Source organism: Trachypithecus francoisi, unplaced genomic scaffold, assembly GCF_009764315.1.
Source record: "Trachypithecus francoisi isolate TF-2019V2 unplaced genomic scaffold, Tfra_2.0 Lachesis_group20, whole genome shotgun sequence".
Lineage (NCBI taxonomy): Eukaryota > Metazoa > Chordata > Mammalia > Primates > Cercopithecidae > Trachypithecus > Trachypithecus francoisi.
Genome location: NW_022681466.1, coordinates 52,217,016 through 52,238,963, shown reverse-complemented (window position 1 = coordinate 52,238,963; position 21,948 = coordinate 52,217,016). Strand labels below are relative to the sequence as shown.

The following is a 21,948-nucleotide window of genomic DNA, read 5'->3' as shown; positions in this document are numbered from 1 at the left end:
AAAAAAACTTCTACAAATTCATTCTTTCAAATATGATTAAGTGTCAACTATGTACGTGCAGGGAGCTGTCTGAGGTACCGCAGACATAGTAGTTTAAAAAAATTCAAGCAGATGCTCTCATGGAGCCCACATTCTAGCATGCAATAGACAATAAATAGTAAATATGTGATAACAGGCTGAGAGTGGTGGCTCACGCCTATAATCCCAGCACTTTGGGAAGCTAAGGCAGGAGGACTGCCCGAGACCAGGAGTTCAAGACCAGCTTGGGCCACATAGTAAGACCTCATCTCTACAAAAAAATAATTAAAAAACTAGCTAGGCATGGTGGTATACACCGGTAATCCCAGCTATCAGGAGGCTGAGGCAAGAGAATCACTTGAGCCCACGAGGTCAAGGCTTGCAGTGAGCCGTGTTCATGCCGCTACACTTCAGCATTGGGTAACAAAGTGAGACCTGTCTCAAAAAATCAAAAAAAGTAATATATCAGGTGGTGATCAGTGCAGTGACTAAATGACAAAACTGAGAAAGAGGTGGGGAGGAGGTATTATAAAATAAAGTGATTGATATCTGAACAGAGGACTCAAGGAAACAAGAGAATGAGCCCTGGGCACATGGTGGGGAAGAGCATCCCAGGTAGAGGGATTAGAAAGCACAAAGGCTCCTGAAGTCGGGGTTGGTTTGCCCAGGAACAACAAAGAGAACAGTGTGGTTGGAGCACAGGGGGCCAACAAAAAAGTAGCTGGCAGAAAGTTCACAGAGGTACAAAGGTCAGTTCATGCAGAGTCTCAAAAATCACAGTAAGGCCTTGGGTCTTTATTCTTACTGAGATGGGAAAGTATTACAGAATTTGAACTAGAGAAGAAACATGATTTGATTTATATTTTGTAAGAATCACTCAGGCTGCTGCGGAAGAAAAAACAGAATGGACCTTGTCTCTACACAAAATAAAAAAATTAGTCAAGTGTGGTGCTGCATGCCTATGGTCCCAGACACTTGGGGAGATGAGGTAGGAAAATTGCTTGAGCCTGGGAGTTCAAGGCTGCAGGGAGCCACGATCGAGCCACTGCATTCCAGCCTAGGTGACACAGCGAAACCTCATCTCTAAAAATAAAAAAAAAGAATGGAACAAAAAGAAGCAAGAGACTAATCAAAAAGCTATTGCAATGAGGGCTCCTCGGAAGCAGGGTAGGAGCAATGGAGACAAGGATCCAATTCTAAAGAGACTAAAGAAAACCTAATTTATTGATATAGTGAAAGACCAGAGGGAAAAGCAGCTTGTGGTGGTAGAGACACAAGAATTTGCTTTGGCTGTTAACTATAAGATGGCTCTTAGGCATCCAAATGGAAATACTGTGGGTGATCAAATGTATAAACCTGGAGTTCACATGAGAGTTCGAGTCTCCAAAATAAAAACAAAAGACAGACAAGCAAATAACTCAGAAGAGTACCTCACATGTAGTAAGGTTTTAATATATGGCAGCCATGGTTGGGCGCAGTGGCTCATGCCTGTAATCCCAGCACTTTGGAAGACCAAAGTGGGCGGATCACCTGAGGTCAGGAGTTCGAGGCCTGGCCAACATAGCCAAATCCCATCTCTACTAAAAGTACAAAAATTAGCCAGGCATGGTGGCAGGCGCCTATAATCCCAGCTACTCGGGAGGCTGAGGCAGGGGAATTGCTTGAACCAGGGAAGCAGAGGTTGCAGTGAACCAAGATCACACCACTGCACTCCAGCCTGGGCAACAAGTGCAAGACTCCGTCTCCAAAACAAACAAACAAACAAACAAAAACGGCAGCCATTACTGTTATTGAAAGATTCTACCAAAGTACTGAAAAGCTAACAAAAAGCCCAACTTAACCTTCATTTCTGTTTACATAGTGGTAGAAAGCCCCAAATCCAAGGGTAAACTAACAAGGCATTTACCTTCAAACTAGTAGAAGACATGTTAGCGGTTATACAGCAGATGATATCATTTGACATAACCACTTTTCCAATTTTTTTCTTCCAAGCTACAATACACTAGGAAAGTTTCCAAGGCATACTGTTTCACCAAGCAGCAGCCAAACATGAGTATCTTTTTTCCCCGAAAAATACAAAAAGAAAACCTTAAAGAATGATGTAGAAAAACAGAACAAGAGCAAATCCAAATTTTGGTGAAGTTCTGGTCTGATTTAATTCTTCTAATCGTGAAAGATACTCACACAGTCAGAAGCGTTTTAGGAAAACAGATATAGGAACCTTCCCTTCAGCAGTTGCCTTCATTTTTCAATTGGCAAGAAGCTTGCCACACAATGAACAGTGCATCTGTGGTGTCTCATTAAGATTAGGAATAAGTATGAGATCATAGGTCACATGAACTGCATTTATGTCCTCTTCTTGACACTTTCCAAATGAAGCTAAGTCAACAGGAAGAGAGAGTCTATAATTCTACTAGGAAATTCATTTCCTCTTAATAGGAAACTCTTCTAGATGATTGAGCAGATGTGATGGTGCCACCCTACACTTGATCAGACAGATATATATATACACACATATATATTTTTTTGAGACGAAGTCTCATTCTGTCGCCCAGGCTGGAGTGCAGGCACGTGATCTCAGCTCACCGCAAGCTCCACCTCCCAGGTTCATGCCATTCTCCTGCCTCAGCCTCCCGAGTAGCTGGGACTATGGGCACCCATCACCACGCCCGACTAACTTCTTTTTCTAGTTTTAGTAGAGACAGGGCTTCACCGTGTTAGCCAGGACGGTCTCGATCTCCTGACCTCATGTTCCGCCCTACTCAGCCTCCCAAAGTGCTGGGATTACAGGCTTGAGCCACCGTGCCCAGCCCAGAGAGACATATTAATACCAGACTTGGGCTTTGTTATGGACTGCATTGTGCCCCTCCCCACCAAAATTTTTCTGTTGGAGCCCTACCCCGCAATGTAACTGTATTTGAAGGCAAAGCCTTTAAGGAGATGATTAAGGTTAAATGAGGTTATAATGGTGGGTTCTAATCCAGTAGGAGTTGTCTTCATATGAGGAAGAGACACCAGGAGTGCGCACACCCAAAGGAAAGGCCACGGAAGACAGTCCTCATCAGAAAGCAACTGTGCCAGCACGTACAGCTTCCAGAACCATGAGAAAATTAACTTCAGTTGCTGCAGCCACTCAATCTGTGGTATTTTCTTATGGCAGCCCAAGGAGGTTTATTAACCTCCAGGCTTCATTAACATTTATAACCCCAGGGAATACTAGCCATCAGAAACCCATTACAACCAAGAAACTCTGACAACCTCTCTGGAAGTGCCATTAACACACCCAACTACCTTCCCTGTTTGCAGCACTCTTACCTTACCCTCGGGTGAGCCTTCTCTAATACTCTCTTTACTCTTGTAAAGATGACCTCATTCTTCACAAACCCTCCCAAAAACAAGTTTAAGGTTAGGAGTTGTTCAAAGCCAAAACCCATTTCAATACAAGCTTAACTTTAAAAGATAACAAGAATAATCTATAGGAAAAAAAAAAAACAAAATCTAGTATTACTAAACCAGGAGGATGTAGAACTTTTAAAGCTTATACAAAATAAAGACCCTACAAAGAAAAGATACACAACTCTAATTATACAAAGTTTAAACAAAGGTAATTTAAAACCAAAACAAAAGGGAAATAAGATGGAAAAAATTATCTGCATATACAAAACATGAACATGTTTAATATATATGAAGAGCTACTAAAATCATTATAAAAATCCCCACATCAGAAGCAGTCAATTTACAAAAAAAAAAAAAAAGTCAACAGAAACTTTAATCAGAGTGTAAATTGAAATAAATTAGGTATCTTTTTTTAACCAAAAAAATCAAGAAAACATTTACCTTTTCATGAACTTGTCATTAGTTTAAATGACAAAGAGACATTATTTCTTAAATTTCCTTAAGTTTCATGGGTTTTTTTTTTTTTCCTACTGGTGCTTCTAGGGTCACTAATTCTTTTTACATAAAAACATTACTATAGTACATATAAATCTTTATGAAAATATGAAAATAAATCAAACTCAAGGCAATAAAAGAGAAATATAACCGACTATACTAATTGAACAAACAAATGTGGCAACGACACAGACACACAGGTATTTTATTGATGTTGGCACTTGATGTCTGAAGCAGGACTGCCATTTCCAAGATCTTCTGGACCATCCTAGGTGCTACATAAATATTTGTTGATTAAATGAAAAAAAAAATTATGTTCAAGTTTGAAGTCTCCACATCATGAAAACAACCATGAAAACACTGGCACACTGTCTCCTCAATGAAGCAACTCCTACACAGTCAAATGACTAAAAATTATTTATTCTGGGTAGCAGATGTCACAACTAAATTTAAAATTTGGAGATACCTTCGCTGTCTTCTGGATTTTCTTCTTCATTGGAGGCTTCAATATCTTCATCCTCCTGAGCAGAAACAGTGGAAGCGACACTTTCACATTGAGACACATCTCGCTCTTCACGAGGTTTTCGTGAAGTCTAAAGGAGTAAAGAGTATTATTTGATTTAAATAACTAAACAGAAAATTTCGTTTCTGAAATAATGTAGAACATTATTTCTTTTTACCACTCCATTTATTTTTCTTTTTTTTTTTTTCTTTTTTGAGACAGTCTTGCTGTCACCCAGGCTGGAATACAGTGGCACAATCTCAGTTCACTGCAACCTTCACCTCCCGGGTTCAAGCAATTCTTTGCCTCAGCCTCCCGAGTAGTTGGGATTACACGCGCCCGCCACTAGGCCCGGCTAATTTTCACGTTTTTAGCAGAGACGGGGTTTCACCATCTTGGCCAGGCTGGTCTTGAACTCTTGACCTCGTGATCCACCCGCCTCAGCCTCCCAAAGTGCTGGGATTACAGGCGTTAGCCACCACGCCCAGCCAATACCACTCAATTTATTTTACTATAAAAAAGTGCAAATTCAGCCAGGCACAGGAGCTCATGTCTATAATCCCAGCAGTTTGGGAGACTGAGGTGGGAGGATCACTTGAATCCAGGAGTTTGAGACTAGCCTGGGCAACAAAGTCAGACACCTGCCCCTACAAAAAACAATTAGCTGTGTGTGCTGATGCTCTCCTGTAGTTCCGGTTACACAAGCGACTGAGGCAGGGAGATCACCTGAGCCCAAAAGGCTGAAGCTGCAGTGAGCCGTGATCACGCCACTGCACTCCAGGCTGGGTGACAGAGTAAGACTTGCTCAAAAAAAAAAAAAACAACACTTTTTTTTTTAATTCCTTTTTTTAAAAAATAGTATGCTCCCTTCTGCAAAGTATGTTCATGCAAAATTGCTCATTCTTCTACTGGGGTCGCATATACATAAGAGTACATGTGTACGCACTTAACTGTAAGACATTAGCTATTTACATTATATTTATAACTTCATGTTACTAAATAAAAGGCTTAATATCTTCTGCGTTTGCAGACCCAGGTTTCTGGAAGTCCCAGCCCTGATGGTCCTCTGTCCTGCGCCCCTTACAGAACCTACATTTCACCTCACTTCAGCTGTCAGCCTCTCCTAGTGAGACTCCTCAGGAGAGGAAAATACACTACTACCCTGTTAAAAATTACCTGTACATCTACTCAACATTTTCATGTGGATGATATTTAGGAGCCAACCTAAAGTATTAATTAACTCAAGAGAAACAATTATTTTCTATATCAGAGTCACAGAATTAGTTGCAATTCTCAAGGCTAATATTTCTATGTTCATAGCAGGAATGCAAGAGAATCCCAGAGACACACTGGCTACACTTTCTAAAAAGCTTTCAGAAGATTCTGTAAATTTTTAAGGATTAGATAATAGCTACTTTTAATTTATTTGTTTGTTTTTGAATATGAGGTCTTGCTGTGTTGCCCAGACTGGTCTGGAACGTCTGGCCTAAACAAGCCTCCCATCTTGGCCTCCCAAAGTGCTAAGATTACAGGCGTGACCTACCATGCCCAGCAGATAAGTTATTATATGGATTTTTCCAGAGCCCAGTGTATGTCCCTCTCTTGCCAATATTAACCCATTCTGTTTGATCCTTTCACTAGTAACTAGGGAAGAGACAACTTTTTACCCTACTACATCTGTCTGTTCACATGCAATAATCCACTACGTCACCAAGCATTTTCTTCAATATATGATAGTATTCACTAATTCTTAATGTGAAGTCAAATATACAGAAACACAGGCCAGGTGCAGTGGCTCATGGTCGGACCCAGTGGCTCAGACCTGTAAGCCCAGGACATTGGTAGGCCAAGGCGGGCGGATCACTTGAGGCCACGAGTTCGAGACCAGCCTGGCCAACATGGTGAAACCCTGTCTCTACTAAAAACACAAAAATTAGTCGGGCACAGTGGTGCCTGTCCGTAATCCCAGCTACTCGGGACGCTGAAGCAGGAGTATCACTTGAGCCCAGGAAGCGGAGGTTGCAGTGAGCCGAGATCGCGCCACTGCAATCCAGCCTGGGCGACAGAGCAAAACTCCATCCCGAGAAAATAAAAATAAAAATAAAAACAAGGTATTCTGCCAGGAAAACTGCCTCTGGGGTCCAACCGCAACTCTTCCCAGAATCTCCAATCAACCAACCTACCCCATCTAGACACTGGACTCACCAACCCTCCACAATAGCGTGAGCCAATTCCTTAAATCTCAATCTTTCTATATATATGCATAAACACATCCTGTTAATTTTGTTTCTCAGAAGCACCATGACTAATATAGCATACATTTATTTATTTTTATTTTTGAGACGGAGTCTTGCACTGTCACCCAGGCTGGAGTGTAGTGGCATTATTTCGGCTCACTGCAAGCTCCGCCTCCCGGGTTCACGCCATTCTCCTGCCTCAGCCTCCCGAGTAGCTGGGACTACAGGCGCCCGCCACCTCGCCCGGCTAATTTTTTGTACTTTTAGTAGAGACGGGGTTTCACCATGTTAGCCAGGATGGTCTCAATCTCCTGACCTCATGATCTGCCTGCCTCAGCCTCCCAAAGTGCTGGGATTACAGGCGTGAGTCACCGCGCCCAGCCAACATTTATATTTTAAATACACATCTGATTCATTCTTTACTTCACTTTGTCTCAAAACATTTTGGATGTTATCTCATGAAGTCAAGTCTTTATCTTGTCAGTAGACTTTTTCATGTTTTGGTTGCTACAGCATATTTTTAACTCTCACATTCTTATTATTAACCTAAAGACCTCTTTGTATACACCCTTTTAAATCAGTCGATGTTATACCTTGTATATTCTTAATAAATTCAAATCTTATTAGCTTTACTATCACACTTTAATAATTCTCAAATGTTTTGGTCTAAGGATGCAACATTCTTAAAAAGTATTAAAGGCCGCAAAGAACTTTTCTTTTTTCTTTTCCTTTTTGAGACACCTCAAAAAAGGCTAGAGTACAGTGGCGAGATCTCAGCTCACTGCAACCTCCGCTTCCCAGGTTCAAGTGATTCTCCTGCCTCGGCCTCCCGAGTAGCTGGGATTAAAGGTGCACACCACCACACCCAGCTAATTTTTATATTTTTAGTAGAGACAGGGTTTCACCATGTTGGCCAGGACGGTCTTGATCTCTTGACCTTGTGATCCGCCCACCTCGGCCACCCAACGTGCTAGGATTACAGGCGTGAGCCACCGCGCCTGGCCAAAGAACTTTTCTTTATGAGAGAAATATACATAGACAGCCAGATAGACACTTACTATATCAGAAACTAAAACTAAGAAAACTTTAAAATTTTAACTTATTAAAAACAATATAAACTCATAAATTATTTATTTATTTATTTATTTTGAGATGGAGTCTCGCTCTGTCACCCAGGCTGGAGTGCAGTGGTGCGATCTCAGCTCACTGCAAGCTCCACCTCCTGGGTTCACGCCATTCTCCTGCCTTGGCCTCCTGAAGCGCTGGGGCTACAGGCGCCCACCCCCACGACCGGCTAACATTTTTTTCTTTATTTTTATTAGAGACGAGGTTTCAGTGTGTTAGCCAGGATGGTCTTGATCTCCTGACCTTGTGATCCGCCCTCCTCAGCCTCCCAAAGTGCTGGGATTACAGGCGTAAGCTACCACGCGCGGCTTAGTTTTTTAATGAAATGTAACCATTTTCCAAAACAAAAAATGACTTACGAAAAAAGTGGCACAACCTTCCCTTTCTGGAAATCTCTTCCATGTCTGATCTAACAGAGACAGCACAATTCTCAAGGTGCTTCCACATATGATTTAATCTGTGGATTACATTAGGTCATCTAATGTTTTGGTTGAAGTATAAGAAAACAATGTAGCCTCACACAGATATGTAGTTGGAAAAGGGAAGAATATTTTAACAGATTTTTCAGATACTTATGAATATTATTTTTTGATATTGTACCAAAACTAAGCAAATGTCACTTCTTATTTGTTAGTTACAATATGAAATCTGATACCATATCAAGGAACCCTTTATACCCTGTTAAAATCTATAATCTGGCCAGGCGCAGCGGCTCACACCTGTAATCCCAGTACTTTGTGAGGCCGAGCCAGGAGCTGAAGACCAGCCTGACCAACACAGTGAAACCCCGTTTCTACTAAAAATACAAAAATTAGCCGGGTGTCGTGGCGTGCACCTGTAATCCCAGCTGCTAAGGAGGCTGAGGCAGGAGAATTGCTTGAACCTGGGAGGCGGGGGTTGCAGTAAGCCGAGATCATGCCACTGCACTCCAGCCTGGGCGACAGGGCGAGACTCCATCTTAAAAAAAAGAAAAAAGAAAAAAAATCTAAAATCTATCTTATATTTGGTATATTAAAAACAAATTATCAATATTTTACCAATGCATGATCCATTATGTATTAGTTCATTTTCACGCTGCTGATAAAGACATACTCGAGACTGGGAAGTAAAATAGGTTTAATGAACTTACAGTTCAACATGGCTGGGGAGGCCTCACAATCATGGCAAAAGGCAAGAAGGAGCAAGTAACATCTTACATGATGGTGGCAGGCCAAAAAAAAAAAAGGGCTTGTGCAGGGGAACTCCTCTTTATAAAACAAGTAGATCTCATAAGACTTAATCACTATCATAAAAATAGCATGAGAAAGACCTGCCCCATGATTCAGTTATCTCCCACTGGGTCCCTCCCACAATACATGGGAATTGTGGGACCTACAATTCAAGATGTGATTTGGGTGGGGACACAGCCAAACCATATCATTCTGCCGCTGGCCCCGCCCACATCTCATGTCTTCACATTTCAAAATCAATCATGCCTTCCAACAGTCCTCCAAAGTCTTAACTAATTTCAGCATAAACCCAAAAATCCATAGCCCGAAGTCTCATCTGAGACAAGGAAAGTTCCTTCCCCTATAAGCCTGTGAAAGTAGAAGCAAGCTAGTTACTTCCTAGATACAATGGGGTCACAGGTATTGGGTAAACACAGCTATTCCAAATGGGAGAAACTGGCAAAAACAAAGGGGCTACAGGGCCCATCCAAGTCCAAAATCCAGCAGGGCAGTCAAACCTTAAAGCTCCAAAATGATCTCCTTTGACTCCATGTCTCACATCCAGGTCATGCTGATGCAAGAGGTGGCACATTCCCATGGTCTTGGACAGCTCTGACCCTGTGGCTTTGCAGGGTAGAGCCTCCTTCCTTGCTGCTTTCACAGGCTGGCGTTGAGTGTCTGCGGCTTTTCCAGGCGCAGGGTGCAAACTGTAGGTGGATCTACCATTCTGGAGAATGGTGGCCCTCTTCTCACAGCTCCATTAGGCAGTGCCCTAGTAGGGGCTCTGATCCTACATTTCCCTTCTGCACTGCCCTGGCAGAGGTTCTCCATAAGAGCCCCACCCCTGCAGCAAACTTCTGCTTGGACAACCAGGCATTTCCATACATCCTCTGAAATCTAGGCAGAGGTTCCCAAACCTCGATTCTTGACTTCAGTGCACCCATAGGCTCAACACCACATGGAAGCTGCAAAGGCTTGGGGCTTGCATCCTCTGAAGCCACGGCCCAAGCTGTACCTTGGCCCCTTTCAGCCATGGCTAGAGCTGCTGGGGTGCAGAGCACCAAGTCCCTATGCTGCAAACAGCAGGGGTTCCTGGGTCCAGGGCACAAAATCCTTTTTTCCTCCTTAGCCTCCAGGCCTGTGAAGCAAGGGGCTGCCATAAAGACCTCTGACATCCTCTGAAGAAATTTTCCCCATTGTCTTGGAAATTAACATTCAGCTCCTTATTAGTTATGCAAATTTCTGCAGCGGGCTTGAATTCCTCCTCAGAAAATGGGATTTTCTTTTTTATCACGTTGTTAGGCTGCAAATTTTCCAAACTTTTATGCTCTGCTTCCCTCATAAAACTGAATGCCTTAAACAGCACCCAAGTCACCTCTAGAATGCTTTGCTGCTTAGAAATGTCTTCCACCAGATACCCTAAATCATCTCTCTCAAGTTCAAAGTTCTGCAAATCTCTAGGGCAGGGCAGGAACAAAATGCTGCCAGTCTCTGCTAAAACATAAGAAGAGTCACCTTTGCTCCAATTCCCAACAAGTTCCTCATTTCCATCTGAGGTGATATCATCTCAGCCTGGACCTTACTGTTCATGTCACTATCAGCATTTTTGTCAAAGCCATTCAAAAAGTCTCTAGGAAATTCCAAACATTTCCAAATTTTCCTGTCTTCTTCTGAGCCCTCCAAACTGTTCCAACCTCTGCCTGTTACCCAGTTGCAAAGTTGCTTCCACATTTTCAGGTATCTTTTCAGCAATGCCCTACTCTACTGGTACCAATTTATTGTATTAGTCCATTTTCATGCTGCTTATAAAGACATATCCAAGACTTGGAAGAAAAAGAGGCTTAAAGGGCTGACAGTTCCACATGACTGGGAAGGCCTCACAATCACGGCAGAAAGCAAGGAGGAGCAAGTAACATCTCACATGGATAGGGCAGGCAAAAAAAGAGAGCTTGTCCAGGGAAATTCCTCTTTATAAAACCATCAGATCTCCTGAGACTTATTCACTATCATGAGAACAGCATGAGAAAAAGACCCGCCCCATGACTCAGTTATCTCCCACTGAGTCCCTCCCACAACACACAGTAATTGTGAGAGTTACAATTAATGATGAGATTTGGGTGGCAACACAGTCAAACCAAATCACATTATAACATCATGAAATGGCCATTTGGAAAGTACTGAGTTAAAGCAAGTTTTTCTAATTTGGATACATTTCATCACACAATAACTATCACATTTGCTATTATTACCACTGATCTCATCGGAAAATCTGTAATGAGAAGGTGTGAAGCTCATGGTTAGAGAAACTTATTTCCAAAATTCTCATTTTTTGCTTGAAAACTCAAAATTTTAAAGTGGTGACAAATACTATCAGTTATTTTATTTGAAAGACAGCCTCATTCATTAATTTTCAAGAAAATGTCTCCCAAAATCCCAGTCTGAAAACATAGTTTGTCTGTCATTCTTTCAATCTAAAATGACATTCCATGAAAAAGGGGAGACTAGTGCAACTTAGAACTCAAACAATTGCCAAAGTGCTTTTCCTTGAGAGAACCATCATATTCTGGTATAGAGCAGAAGAACTCTATGTTTACTTCCCATTACATGACACAAAGTATAAAAAGACGTAGTCAAGGGGCAAGATTTAATAAAACTAACTTTCACTGCATCATCAAGGACATTCTTAAGTGACATTTTAAGAAAAAACTGCAAATGCTCAGAGATGAAAAACACATTGAGTACTAGCATCATTTGGTTCCCCGCCAAGATTTATGCTAAGGCATCAGCAATTTTATCTACCACTGCTTTGACACCATAAATGCAAACATCATATACTGAAAAAAAGTAAGTAACATTTGATTGATATTTTTATGAAAATAGCCGTGACCTCATGGAATCATCAAAAAGCTCTATGGTCTTTGACAATCACTACACTGGAACTTTCTTATTAAGGAATTTCCAATAATGTTATACTCCCTGGTTTTTAATATTTATACCATGGAACCTTCTCTCTGAAAAAATGTCTAATATACCAAATCAATTCACTCAATATCATCAACAGACCTCCAACTAAAGTTTTCAATTCAACCTCGAAAAAGTTTGTATTTTTCAAATCCGGCCTACAGTAATTCAAGAGTATTTAATTCCCTTTACTACAAACAGAAACTTCCGAGGAGGAAAGATAAGTTGGGGCAGGTCACAATGGGCCTTGTTTCGACTGTTAGGAATACAAATAGAAACTTTTACTCCTTGAGCAATAAATAGAGAAACAACTAGCCTGTACTAAAAATTTAGCATACCTTTTACATATAAGCGCAGTAAATAAAAATGTAAGATACAAAAAGGTTTCTCTTATAACCAATCTCTGAAGCTCAGAAAAAAACATCAAGGCCAGACACAGTGGCTCACACCTGTAATCCCAGCACTTTAGGAGGCTGAGGCAGGTGGATCACCTGAGGTCTGGAGTTCGAGACCAGCCTGGCCAACATGGTGAAACACTGTCTCTACTAAAACTACAAAAATTAGCCGGGCAGGGTGGTGGATGCCTGCAGTCCCAGCTACTCGGGAGGCTGAGGCAGGAAATCGCTTGAACCCAGGAGGAAGAGTTTACAGTGAGCCAAGATTGCACTGCTGTACTCTAGCCTGAGACTCCATGTCAAACAACAACAACAACACTCTAAGTAAAAAACAATAAGTAAAAGATTCACCACCCCGATATACTCACTTTCTGTTTATGCTGCTGTAAGAGGTTGTCAAGATTGTGTCGCCTTTTATAGTTAAAATAGAAGTTTTTACATTGAGCTTCACTTTTCGTTCCCACCATTTTAGCAATTGCTGCCCAGTTACGACCATGTTCTACTAGACCTGCATTTTAAAAACAGACCAAATGTTAATTGAACAGTCACCTGATCAAGCAAACAAGAGAAATAATAAATTAACTTAATCACTGTATTTACAACCATTGACACTAGAAGTGTGCTTTCAATTACTTATATATACTTTGATACTTACAAAAATACTTATTGAAACAAAACTCATTTACAGTTCTATATTTTTCCCCCTCAAATTTAAAACATGCTCATTAATAGAAGGGCTAAACCTTGTCCTTCCCATGTATCTCCCACAGGGCTAGGACAACATTAGACACATTAGTAATAGCTCAAATACTTGCAAACTAAATGATTAGGTACATCTAGATCTCTGGACACAATATATCAAGCCAATAAGGTAATCATATATAAATGATGAACACAATTTAAAGACATATATATGACTCCACTTATAATCCATATTTGTCCTCAGTCAATTCACAATCAAGCAATGCCATCAGAAAAATACTAGCCAATTTAAAAAAATCCTATGGTAATACAATGCACTACAGAAACTTATGCAATTTAACACTTCTCTAATCTATCTATCTATATATATATATGCACACATATAAACACACACATATGTGCAAAGAATATGCATCTATGCATTTGTATACATATATGGGAAGATACAAAAAAATCTGAAATGTGTCACTCAAATGTCAAGCTATTTACAATAATTTATCTTTACAACTGCAAGGTAAATATTTAACCACCAAAAAATTAGCTAATCTTTCTCAATATTATCAATTAATTATCCTATTAGAAATTTTAGTTCAATTTCAAATTATAGTACATTAACAAGCAACAATAGGAAAGCACAAGGTCCATAAAGTGCCAGAGTAAGAGGAAGGCCACAAAGCTATGAAAGTGGCAGAGACAGGACTCAAGCCTGTGTTGGCCTGATTACAAACTTCATGCTCTTTCCTCTGAATCACAGAGTAATTTGCTAGTGTTTTATAATTAAATGACTTACCAAATGCAAACTGACAAAAGTATCTACCATCCTATAAATATAACTTTTAATTAATAGAAACATAGAGTTTATATCAACATTCATTCCAAAACAATTTCAATAGCATATAGTCATAATCACTCTAAAAAAGTGAAAATGACCTACTTGTTCTTTAATTAAATGACATTCAAAATAAAACTGTAGAGAGAATCTTAAATCGTTCAAACCTGGGCATCTTAAGGCACACTGGGGGTACTTTATTGGGTACTATACTACCAAAAAAGAACTCTTAAAGTCACTTCTGAGTCCTGTTTGCCTTTTAATAACATTAGTTCCATCTCACTCATTACTATTAACCCTAAAAAACAAAACAAAAACCTGAGAAACCAGAACTACTACAATTTACCTTTTTTAGCAACTTCCATTTCTTCTTCTGTCCATCGAGAGGTCTCCACAGGCTCTGTAGAAACTAAAATAAAGAGAGAACCCAATCAGGCAGAGAAAAACAAAGTTAAATCCTTCATTCAAACCAATCATATAATTATATAATCTGTTTATCTGACATAAAAGACTACGTAAAAGATTTGGTGAAAGAAACTGCAGAAATAGGATAGGATAGTATCAACCTCTCCTCCACCAAACTAAAAGAAACAAGTCAACACTTCAATATTACGATCTTTTTCAATGTTCTTAAAAGTTCTCTCCATGTCTATATTTTTTAAACATTTTTAGCTTTTTTTTTTTTTTTTTTGGAGAAGTCCCACCTCACCCAGTAGCTTCCCACTTAGTGATCTCCACCTCTCCTCTCCTGCAGTGTCAAAGGAAGAAGCAACCCTCCTCCTTCCTGTCCAAGCACAATTCCCTCTCCTCTTCTCTAAGCCTCCATCTTGTCCTAACTCCTGAAGACCCCTTAGTTCATCCCCGAGTGTCTGACATCCAGTGGGTAAAGATGGATCATGAACTGAATATGTTCTCTTTTGCTTCAGGAAAAAAAAAAAAAACCTGAGAACATCAGGCCTGAGATGAGCTCCTGTCACATTCCCTTTCTCAATTTATAGTACCACTATTCACCGAGTCACTTAAAGTACTAATAGGCTCCTTAGACTGATAGACTAATTTTTGAATCCTGCCTCCCATTTACCACACACATCCAATGACATGCATCAACTCTGAATCCATCCCCTCCTTGCTTGGGCCACTGCATATATGCCGGGCCCTCTGCCTCCAGCCTTTATTTTGTCTAACCTGACCTCCACAATTGCTACCAGCTATCTTTCTAAGAGACAAATCTAATCACAGCATTCCTCTATTTAAAAACCTGTGCAAGTTCCCCACTTCATAATCAAAGCAAAATACATGTCAAACAAGGCCCATCGTGACCTGCCCCAGCCTATCGTTCCTCCTCCTATCTAGTTAGTGCCCCTATCTCATTCTTGCCATTCCCTAAACTGCATTTTCTTTCATACTTCATGTTACAGTAACATTGGTACTTCTGAATCATTAACAGTGGTACTCTATCATTAATCTAGCCTTTTTATAAACTAATGAGACAATACTTAGAGAAAGATGCTTGAACTATTAGATCCAGTATTCCCTTGCATAGGAATTTATTCCATGAGAAATAATTTAACATAAACAAAATACTATGCGAATACAGATTTTTTTATTATAGTGCTATATACATTTTAAAAGTAGGGAAGAGGACAACCTAATCATTCAGAAATAAGAGAATGGTTAGAGAAGTCATGCCTCAGTATTATACAGCCATTAAAAAATAAAAATGGCAATTACTTAGAAATTAGAAAATATTTATGATATATACCAAGTTAAGATATCAGAAGACACAGTAACATGCTGACTAGCTAACAACTAAATAAAAAAGAAAAACAGCTGTATTGGGGTGGCAAGACTGTGGGTGATGTTCTTTTTCAAAAAACTTTGATATTGAAGTTAAAAAAATTTAAAGACCACACTTCAGGATTATTTCTAGGTTGTCAATATTAAAAGTCCCTCCTACCCTACCTAGCGGTGAAACAGAATCCCAAACAAAATTATGGCCTGTTTATGCCAATCTCTTCCACTCACTGGGTTCTGGTGGCGGTGGCAGAGGTGGTGGGGGCTCTTCAGTGGCCGCTGCAGCTGCAGCACTAGCAGCTGCAGCTTCGTTTGTCATGGACCTGGTGATCCGGCCCTTACGGCGGCCCTGACTGTTGGCAGTCTTTCGCCCCCGGGGTGTGGCTTGCTCTCTTTCCTCAGTTTCTTCTGCTGTACCATCCATCTTGTCCTTTTCCTTGGTATTTTCTCTGGACATAAAAGTAAATGAAAACTTGTGTGATTCAAAAGTATACATACATCAAAGAAGGTTTTAGTTTTGAATATTATCTAAATAGAAACTGAATAAAACTACCTAATCTCACTTAAAAAAAAAAAAAAAAAAACCAATTCTGCCATACCATAATTTTTAAGAGTTTTGACCAGCTAAAATTAAGATATTTTATAAGACCTATTTTACATGTTAATGGACTTAAAATTTAAACACATTTCAAACCAACTGATTTAGAAACCAAAACTACTCCATGAGAAAGCAACAAACGACAGCAGAAAAGCCCTAGACCTCCAATCCAGAGGCAAGAGCCTACACCAAAAGGCAGAAATTCTGGGGTTTTATTTGCCTTTGGTCTAGGTTGCCTCATGTATGAAATGAAGAAGCTAAAATAGATGATCTTCATGATAGATGCCTTTTCTATAGTAACAATCCACAATATTGTGTTATAAAACCAGACTCAATACTCTAAATCATGTCTGATACTAATTATGTACAAATTGGGCAGTAATGGTTAATGCTTAGGAAACGGCCACTGGAGCCAGGCTGCCTGGGTTTGTACCACAGTTGTGATTTAGTAGCCATGTGATGACCTTGGACAAGCTGCCTCGCCTCCATGGGCCTCAGTTTCCTCATCTGTACAATGAGAAAAAGAGTTTATTTCATGGGACTGTTGCCAGGACTGAAGGAGTTAAATAAAGTACTCAGAACAGTGCCTGGAACACAGTCAGCATCAAGTAACAATTGGCCATTATTCAAGCTAAAACTCCCTCAGGATATAAAGTGCTTACCATCGTCTCAGGCATGTAGAAAAATGGTAGTTCCTATTAATAGCAACAGTACTACATGTAATACTGGAAGACCATTCTCTGTACTACTTACCTCTCATGGTTGTTATATTTAAGAAAACATACTCAATGTACATTTTCGCAAATGAATGGATAGATGGCAATACTCAAAGACTGAATTGTTCTTGCTTAATGGAAGAATGTTGATTTTTTTTCAAAAATAATTCTCTCCCCTTCAGTCCTAAATTGAAGTTACTACATAGCCCTTTCCCTTTACTTACTTATTCCCTTATAAAGCTGGCTTCTATTCTGCAGCCTCCTGTTAAAAGATGTTTTCTCAAAAGTCACCAATGACTTGCAAACTGCAAAATCAAATGACCTCTTCTCAATTTTCCCCACAAGTCTTTCTGTCACAACTGACGCTGCAGTTAATTCTTCTTTTCATATCACTTTAAACTTAGCTTTTGAAATATCCCTGCTGCTACTCTGGCTTTCCTTCTGGGGACAGACCTTTCTCCTCTCATCCTTTCTTTTGGGTTTCTGATTTTTGTTTTTGAGAAAGTGTCTCACTTATCACCCAGGCTGGAGAGCAATGGTGCGAACACAGCTCACTGCAGCCTCGATCTCTTGGGCTAAAGGGAGCCTCCCACCTCAGCTTCCCGAGTAGCTGGGACTACAGACACGTGCCACCATACCTGATTAATGTTTGTATTTTTTGTAGAGACAGGGTGTCACCATGTTGCTCAGGGTGGTCATGAATTCCTGTGCTAAAGCAATTCTCCCACCTTGGCTGGGATTACAGGAGTGAGCCACTGTGCTGGGCTCCTCTCATCCTTTCATACAGGGATTTCCCAAGGCTCTCCCCTAGAGCCTTAGAGCTATGTGAGGTTACCCATTCTCATATGTTCTACTGGGAAGATTCCAATCTCTATCTTTGGACACACACAACTAACTGCTGGAAGGGCCACCTGGATTTCCCATCAACAGAAACTGAACATATCCAAAATCATATTCATCCTCACCTCTGCTCCTTGCTCCAAGTCATTCTCTAATCATCTGTTGTTAACACTCCTACCATGTTCATCATCATTCAGGTTTACAGATTTGATATCATCCTTTGCTCTCTCCCTTTTCCCATACTTCCTGCATGTGATCTAATGCCAAGTTTTGGTTATTTCATCTCAGAAATGCCTCTCTCACTAATTCTACCATCTCTATTTCTACTATCACTACACTTATTCAACACCTTAGTACCCCAATCCTGGCCTTTCATACTGGCCTCCCTGATTCGTATCTCTAGTCAATTCATTTCCACCTTGCCAATGAATCAATATTCGAGCAGGATAGTTCTGGCAATAAACCACTCCATCCATTCTAATCCCTTTCTAACTATTCCCAAACAGACACACTGCACAGCCTCCTGAATGAAGTCTAACATGTTTGGCTTTCATTAAAGCTCTACATAATTTAACTCCAATCCACCTTCCACTTCTCTTCTTGATGCACACTATGTTAAATCTAATGAAATCATTATCTGCCACTAGCTATTCATGTGATTCCCTCTACCTTACCCACATTAACCACTAGCATCTGCATAATGTCCTCCAAATTATCCAGAGAGAAGTAGCCTCGACCTCTTCTTCATCTGCCAAAGCACTTAACTGGTTGTCTGCTGACTTCTTACTGCCAGGCTTTTATTTCTTAAAGTAATACTTGTACTTTACCTAGTTTTCCCCTACTAAATCATGAACTACCTGGGAATAGTATACATCTTATGTATTTTCACATTCTCCCTAAGACCTAGCTCACATAGATAATAAATGAAAGCTTGTTAAATAGTTTAGAAATTTTAACAAAAAAATAAAATCAAGATATGACAGAGTTCTATGTGAGAAGAACCACTGGTTACATGGCCCAAAAAATGTTTAACCTAAATTAAAAGAAAAAAATATATTCCCTTATAGGTATCTTCCTAAGGTATAAAATTACAATGAGAGGAATATCTGTCTCTTTTAAAACCATGGCAAGTAACTAGCTACTTTAGCTTCCACAAAACTAGGTAAATCTTAAATAGTTCCACAAGGACTAAAGAAATAACATAATAAATATTAAAAAGGAACAAACTACTGATACATTCAATAACCTAAGTGAATCTCAAAGGCATTCATGCTAAGTAAAAGAAGCCATAAATACTGCATGATTTCATTTTTATGTAATTCTAGAGAAAGCAAAACAGATATGTGACTGCCAGAGGCTGGAAATGAGGAAAGAGAAACTGACTGCAAAGAAGCATACAGGAACTGTTTGGGGTGATGGAAACATTCTACATCACAATTGTGATAATAGTGACACAAGTGCATATGCTTGTCAAAACACATCAATGTACACATTTCAAACTGGCGAATTTTGTTCCATGTAAATTACAAAGCTAGTTCTTGGGGAAAAAAGAAACCAAACCAACTGTCATGCCCCCACACCTACCACACCTCTGTATGTACACAAAAGCATCAACAATAACTCTCTGAGTGGCAGAATCATAGGTTAATTTTCATTATATTTTTCTTTCTTTTCCTGTTTTTCTATAATGCACTTTTATAACCAAGAAAACAGCAATAACAACAATAAACAAACCCAAAACTCCATTTTATATGACGAAGTCAATAAAGCTGGAATATAAAATAATTTTATATTTTAGCAATAAAGCTAAAATATAAAAAATCTTCCTTTCTTAGCATTTTTACACTATCTAATATATACTACCTGAGACTCAAAAACAGAACCTGAGGAATCTTCCAAATCAAAGATTAAATTACATTCAATATATCCTGGGGGAAAGTATTTATTACTATAACCCATCCGTTCTGAAAAGTAGTAATAACTCATGACTTGCAAATAAGTTCATTAAGTCAAAAGTTACATTTACTATAATATTCTATTCCTTAATCACATCAACTTAATCATGTAACTATTAGATGTCTCTAAAATTTCGGCCAGGTGTGGTGGCTCATGCCTGTAATCCCAGCACTTTGGGGGTTGAAGCAGGTGGATCACCTGAGGTCAGGAGTTCAAGATCAGCCTGGGCAAAAATGGTGAAACCCCATCTCTACTAAAAACACAAAATTAGCGGGACATGGTGACGCGCACCTGTAATCCCACCTACTTGGGAGGCCAAGGCACAAGAATCACTTGAACTTGGGAGGCAGAGGTTGCAGTGAGCCGAGATCGTGCCACTGCACTCCAGCCTGGGCGACAGAGTGAGACTGCCTCGAAAATAAGTAAATAAAATAAAATTTCAGCAGATTAAATTTCATTATTTAAAAATTACTAGGCTGGGCATGGTGGCTCATGTCTGTAATAAAAGCACTTTGGGAGGCCAAGGTGGGCAGATCATGAGATCAGGAGATGGAGACCACCCTGGCTAACGGTGAAATCCCGTCTCTACTAAAAATATAAAAAATTAGCTGGGTGTGGTGGCAGGTGCCTGTAGTCCCAGCTACTTGAGAGGCTGAGGCAGGAGAATGGCATGAACCTGGGAGGTGGAGCTTGCAATGAGCCGAGATCATGCCACTGCACTCCAGGCAGGGCAACAGAGCGTGACGCTGTTGCAAAAAAAAAAAAACTATAATTTTGCAGCAACTTGGATACAACTAAAGGTTATCATCTTAAGTGAAATAACTCAGAGACAGAAGGTCAACTATCACACGTGCTCACTTATAAGTGGGAGCTAAATAATGTGGACACATGGATATAGAGAGTGGAATAATAGACACTGGAGATTCAAACAGGTGAGAGGATATGAGGGGGTGGGTGAGGTATAATGAGTATAATGTACACTATTCAGGCAATGGTACACTAAAAGCACAGACTTCACTACTATGCAATATATCTATGTGACAATTGTACTTGTACTCTGTAAATCTACAAAACTAAAACTAAAATAAAAATAAACATTTAACTTATTATATAACTAATTATTTAACTCACTTGGAGTCTTCTTTTTCATCTTTTTCTTCTTCATCTTTCTTTTCTTCTTCTTTTTTTTCTGTTTTTTCTGCTTTATCCTCTTCTTTTTCTTCTACTTTTTCTTCTTGCGAGGGTCGGGCAATTTGCTGCTAGAATCAACCATCATTTGTAAAATTGAAAGGCAACAGAAATAGCTCCTTATAGTGTGATAAATTATGTCTATCCAAAAAAATTTTAAATGATTGTTAGTCATTTACAATGTAACTGGTGATCGTGTGTTAAAAACCAGTCTAGAGGTTTTTAATGTATTCTATACGTACTGCTTAAAGGGTCTGACACAGACACAAATGCTCATAGCATCTAGACCCATGAGAAAGTGAAAATGTTAAGATTCTACTTGGAAATCTGGGGTTGGTTCTCTTTTTTGGCAACCTCCACGTCTAATCTGTCACTCAAGCATTTCAATTCTACCTTAAAATTTGCTAACCATAAATAATTTATCATGTTTTAGATACTTAATATGTTTCCAATTTTTTTATCACTATCTATAATGCTATAAGAAACATCTTTATGCATTTATACTTTTGAGCTAAAATCTACTTAATGGAATAGTAAACAGCTATTGTCATTACTAAGACTGAAGTAATTAGGAAAAATACTAAAGATATAATAAAGTGAAAAGAAGTAAAATGCTTAAATATTTCTAGGCTTAGCAGTCAGATTAGGAACCCTTTTATCTCTGATGTCTCATTTGCAAAACCTGTGACTCTAAAAGAAAAAAGTGAAACTAAGGGTGCACTGAATGCTACTGTAGTCCGCACCATATCAGGAGTTTCTCAGGCCGGGCGCGGTGGCTCAAGCCTGTAATCCCAGCACTTTGGGAGGCCGAGACGGGGGGATCACGAGGTCAGGAGATCGAGACCATCCTGGCTAACAGGGTGAAACCCCGTCTCTACTAAAAACTACAAAAAACTAGCTGGGCGAGGTGGCGGCGCCTGTAGTCCCAGCTACTCGGGAGGCTGAGGCAGGAGAATGGCGAGAACCCGGGAGGCGGAGCTTGCAGTGA

At 39.8% G+C, this 21,948-nt stretch overlaps 1 protein-coding gene across 13 annotated transcripts in view; it reads right to left on the bottom strand.

Annotated features, from left to right (window-relative positions):
• Window positions 1–21,948, bottom strand: part of NCOR1 (nuclear receptor corepressor 1) — a 191,012-nt gene that overhangs the window by 78,152 nt on the left and 90,912 nt on the right. For 8 of the 13 annotated variants that reach the window (XM_033181763.1, XM_033181758.1, XM_033181762.1 and 5 more), the window contains 5 exons: window positions 20,904–21,031; window positions 15,894–16,111; window positions 14,215–14,277; window positions 12,706–12,845; window positions 4,376–4,502 (listed from right to left, as the gene is read on the bottom strand). In XM_033181763.1, coding sequence (XP_033037654.1) covers window positions 4,376–4,502; window positions 12,706–12,845; window positions 14,215–14,277; window positions 15,894–16,111; window positions 20,904–21,031 — 676 coding nt within the window. The remainder of the gene's footprint in view (window positions 1–4,375; window positions 4,503–12,705; window positions 12,846–14,214; window positions 14,278–15,893; window positions 16,112–20,903; window positions 21,032–21,948) is intronic. The other 5 variants (XM_033181769.1, XM_033181767.1, XM_033181771.1 and 2 more) reach the window with 1 other exon arrangement.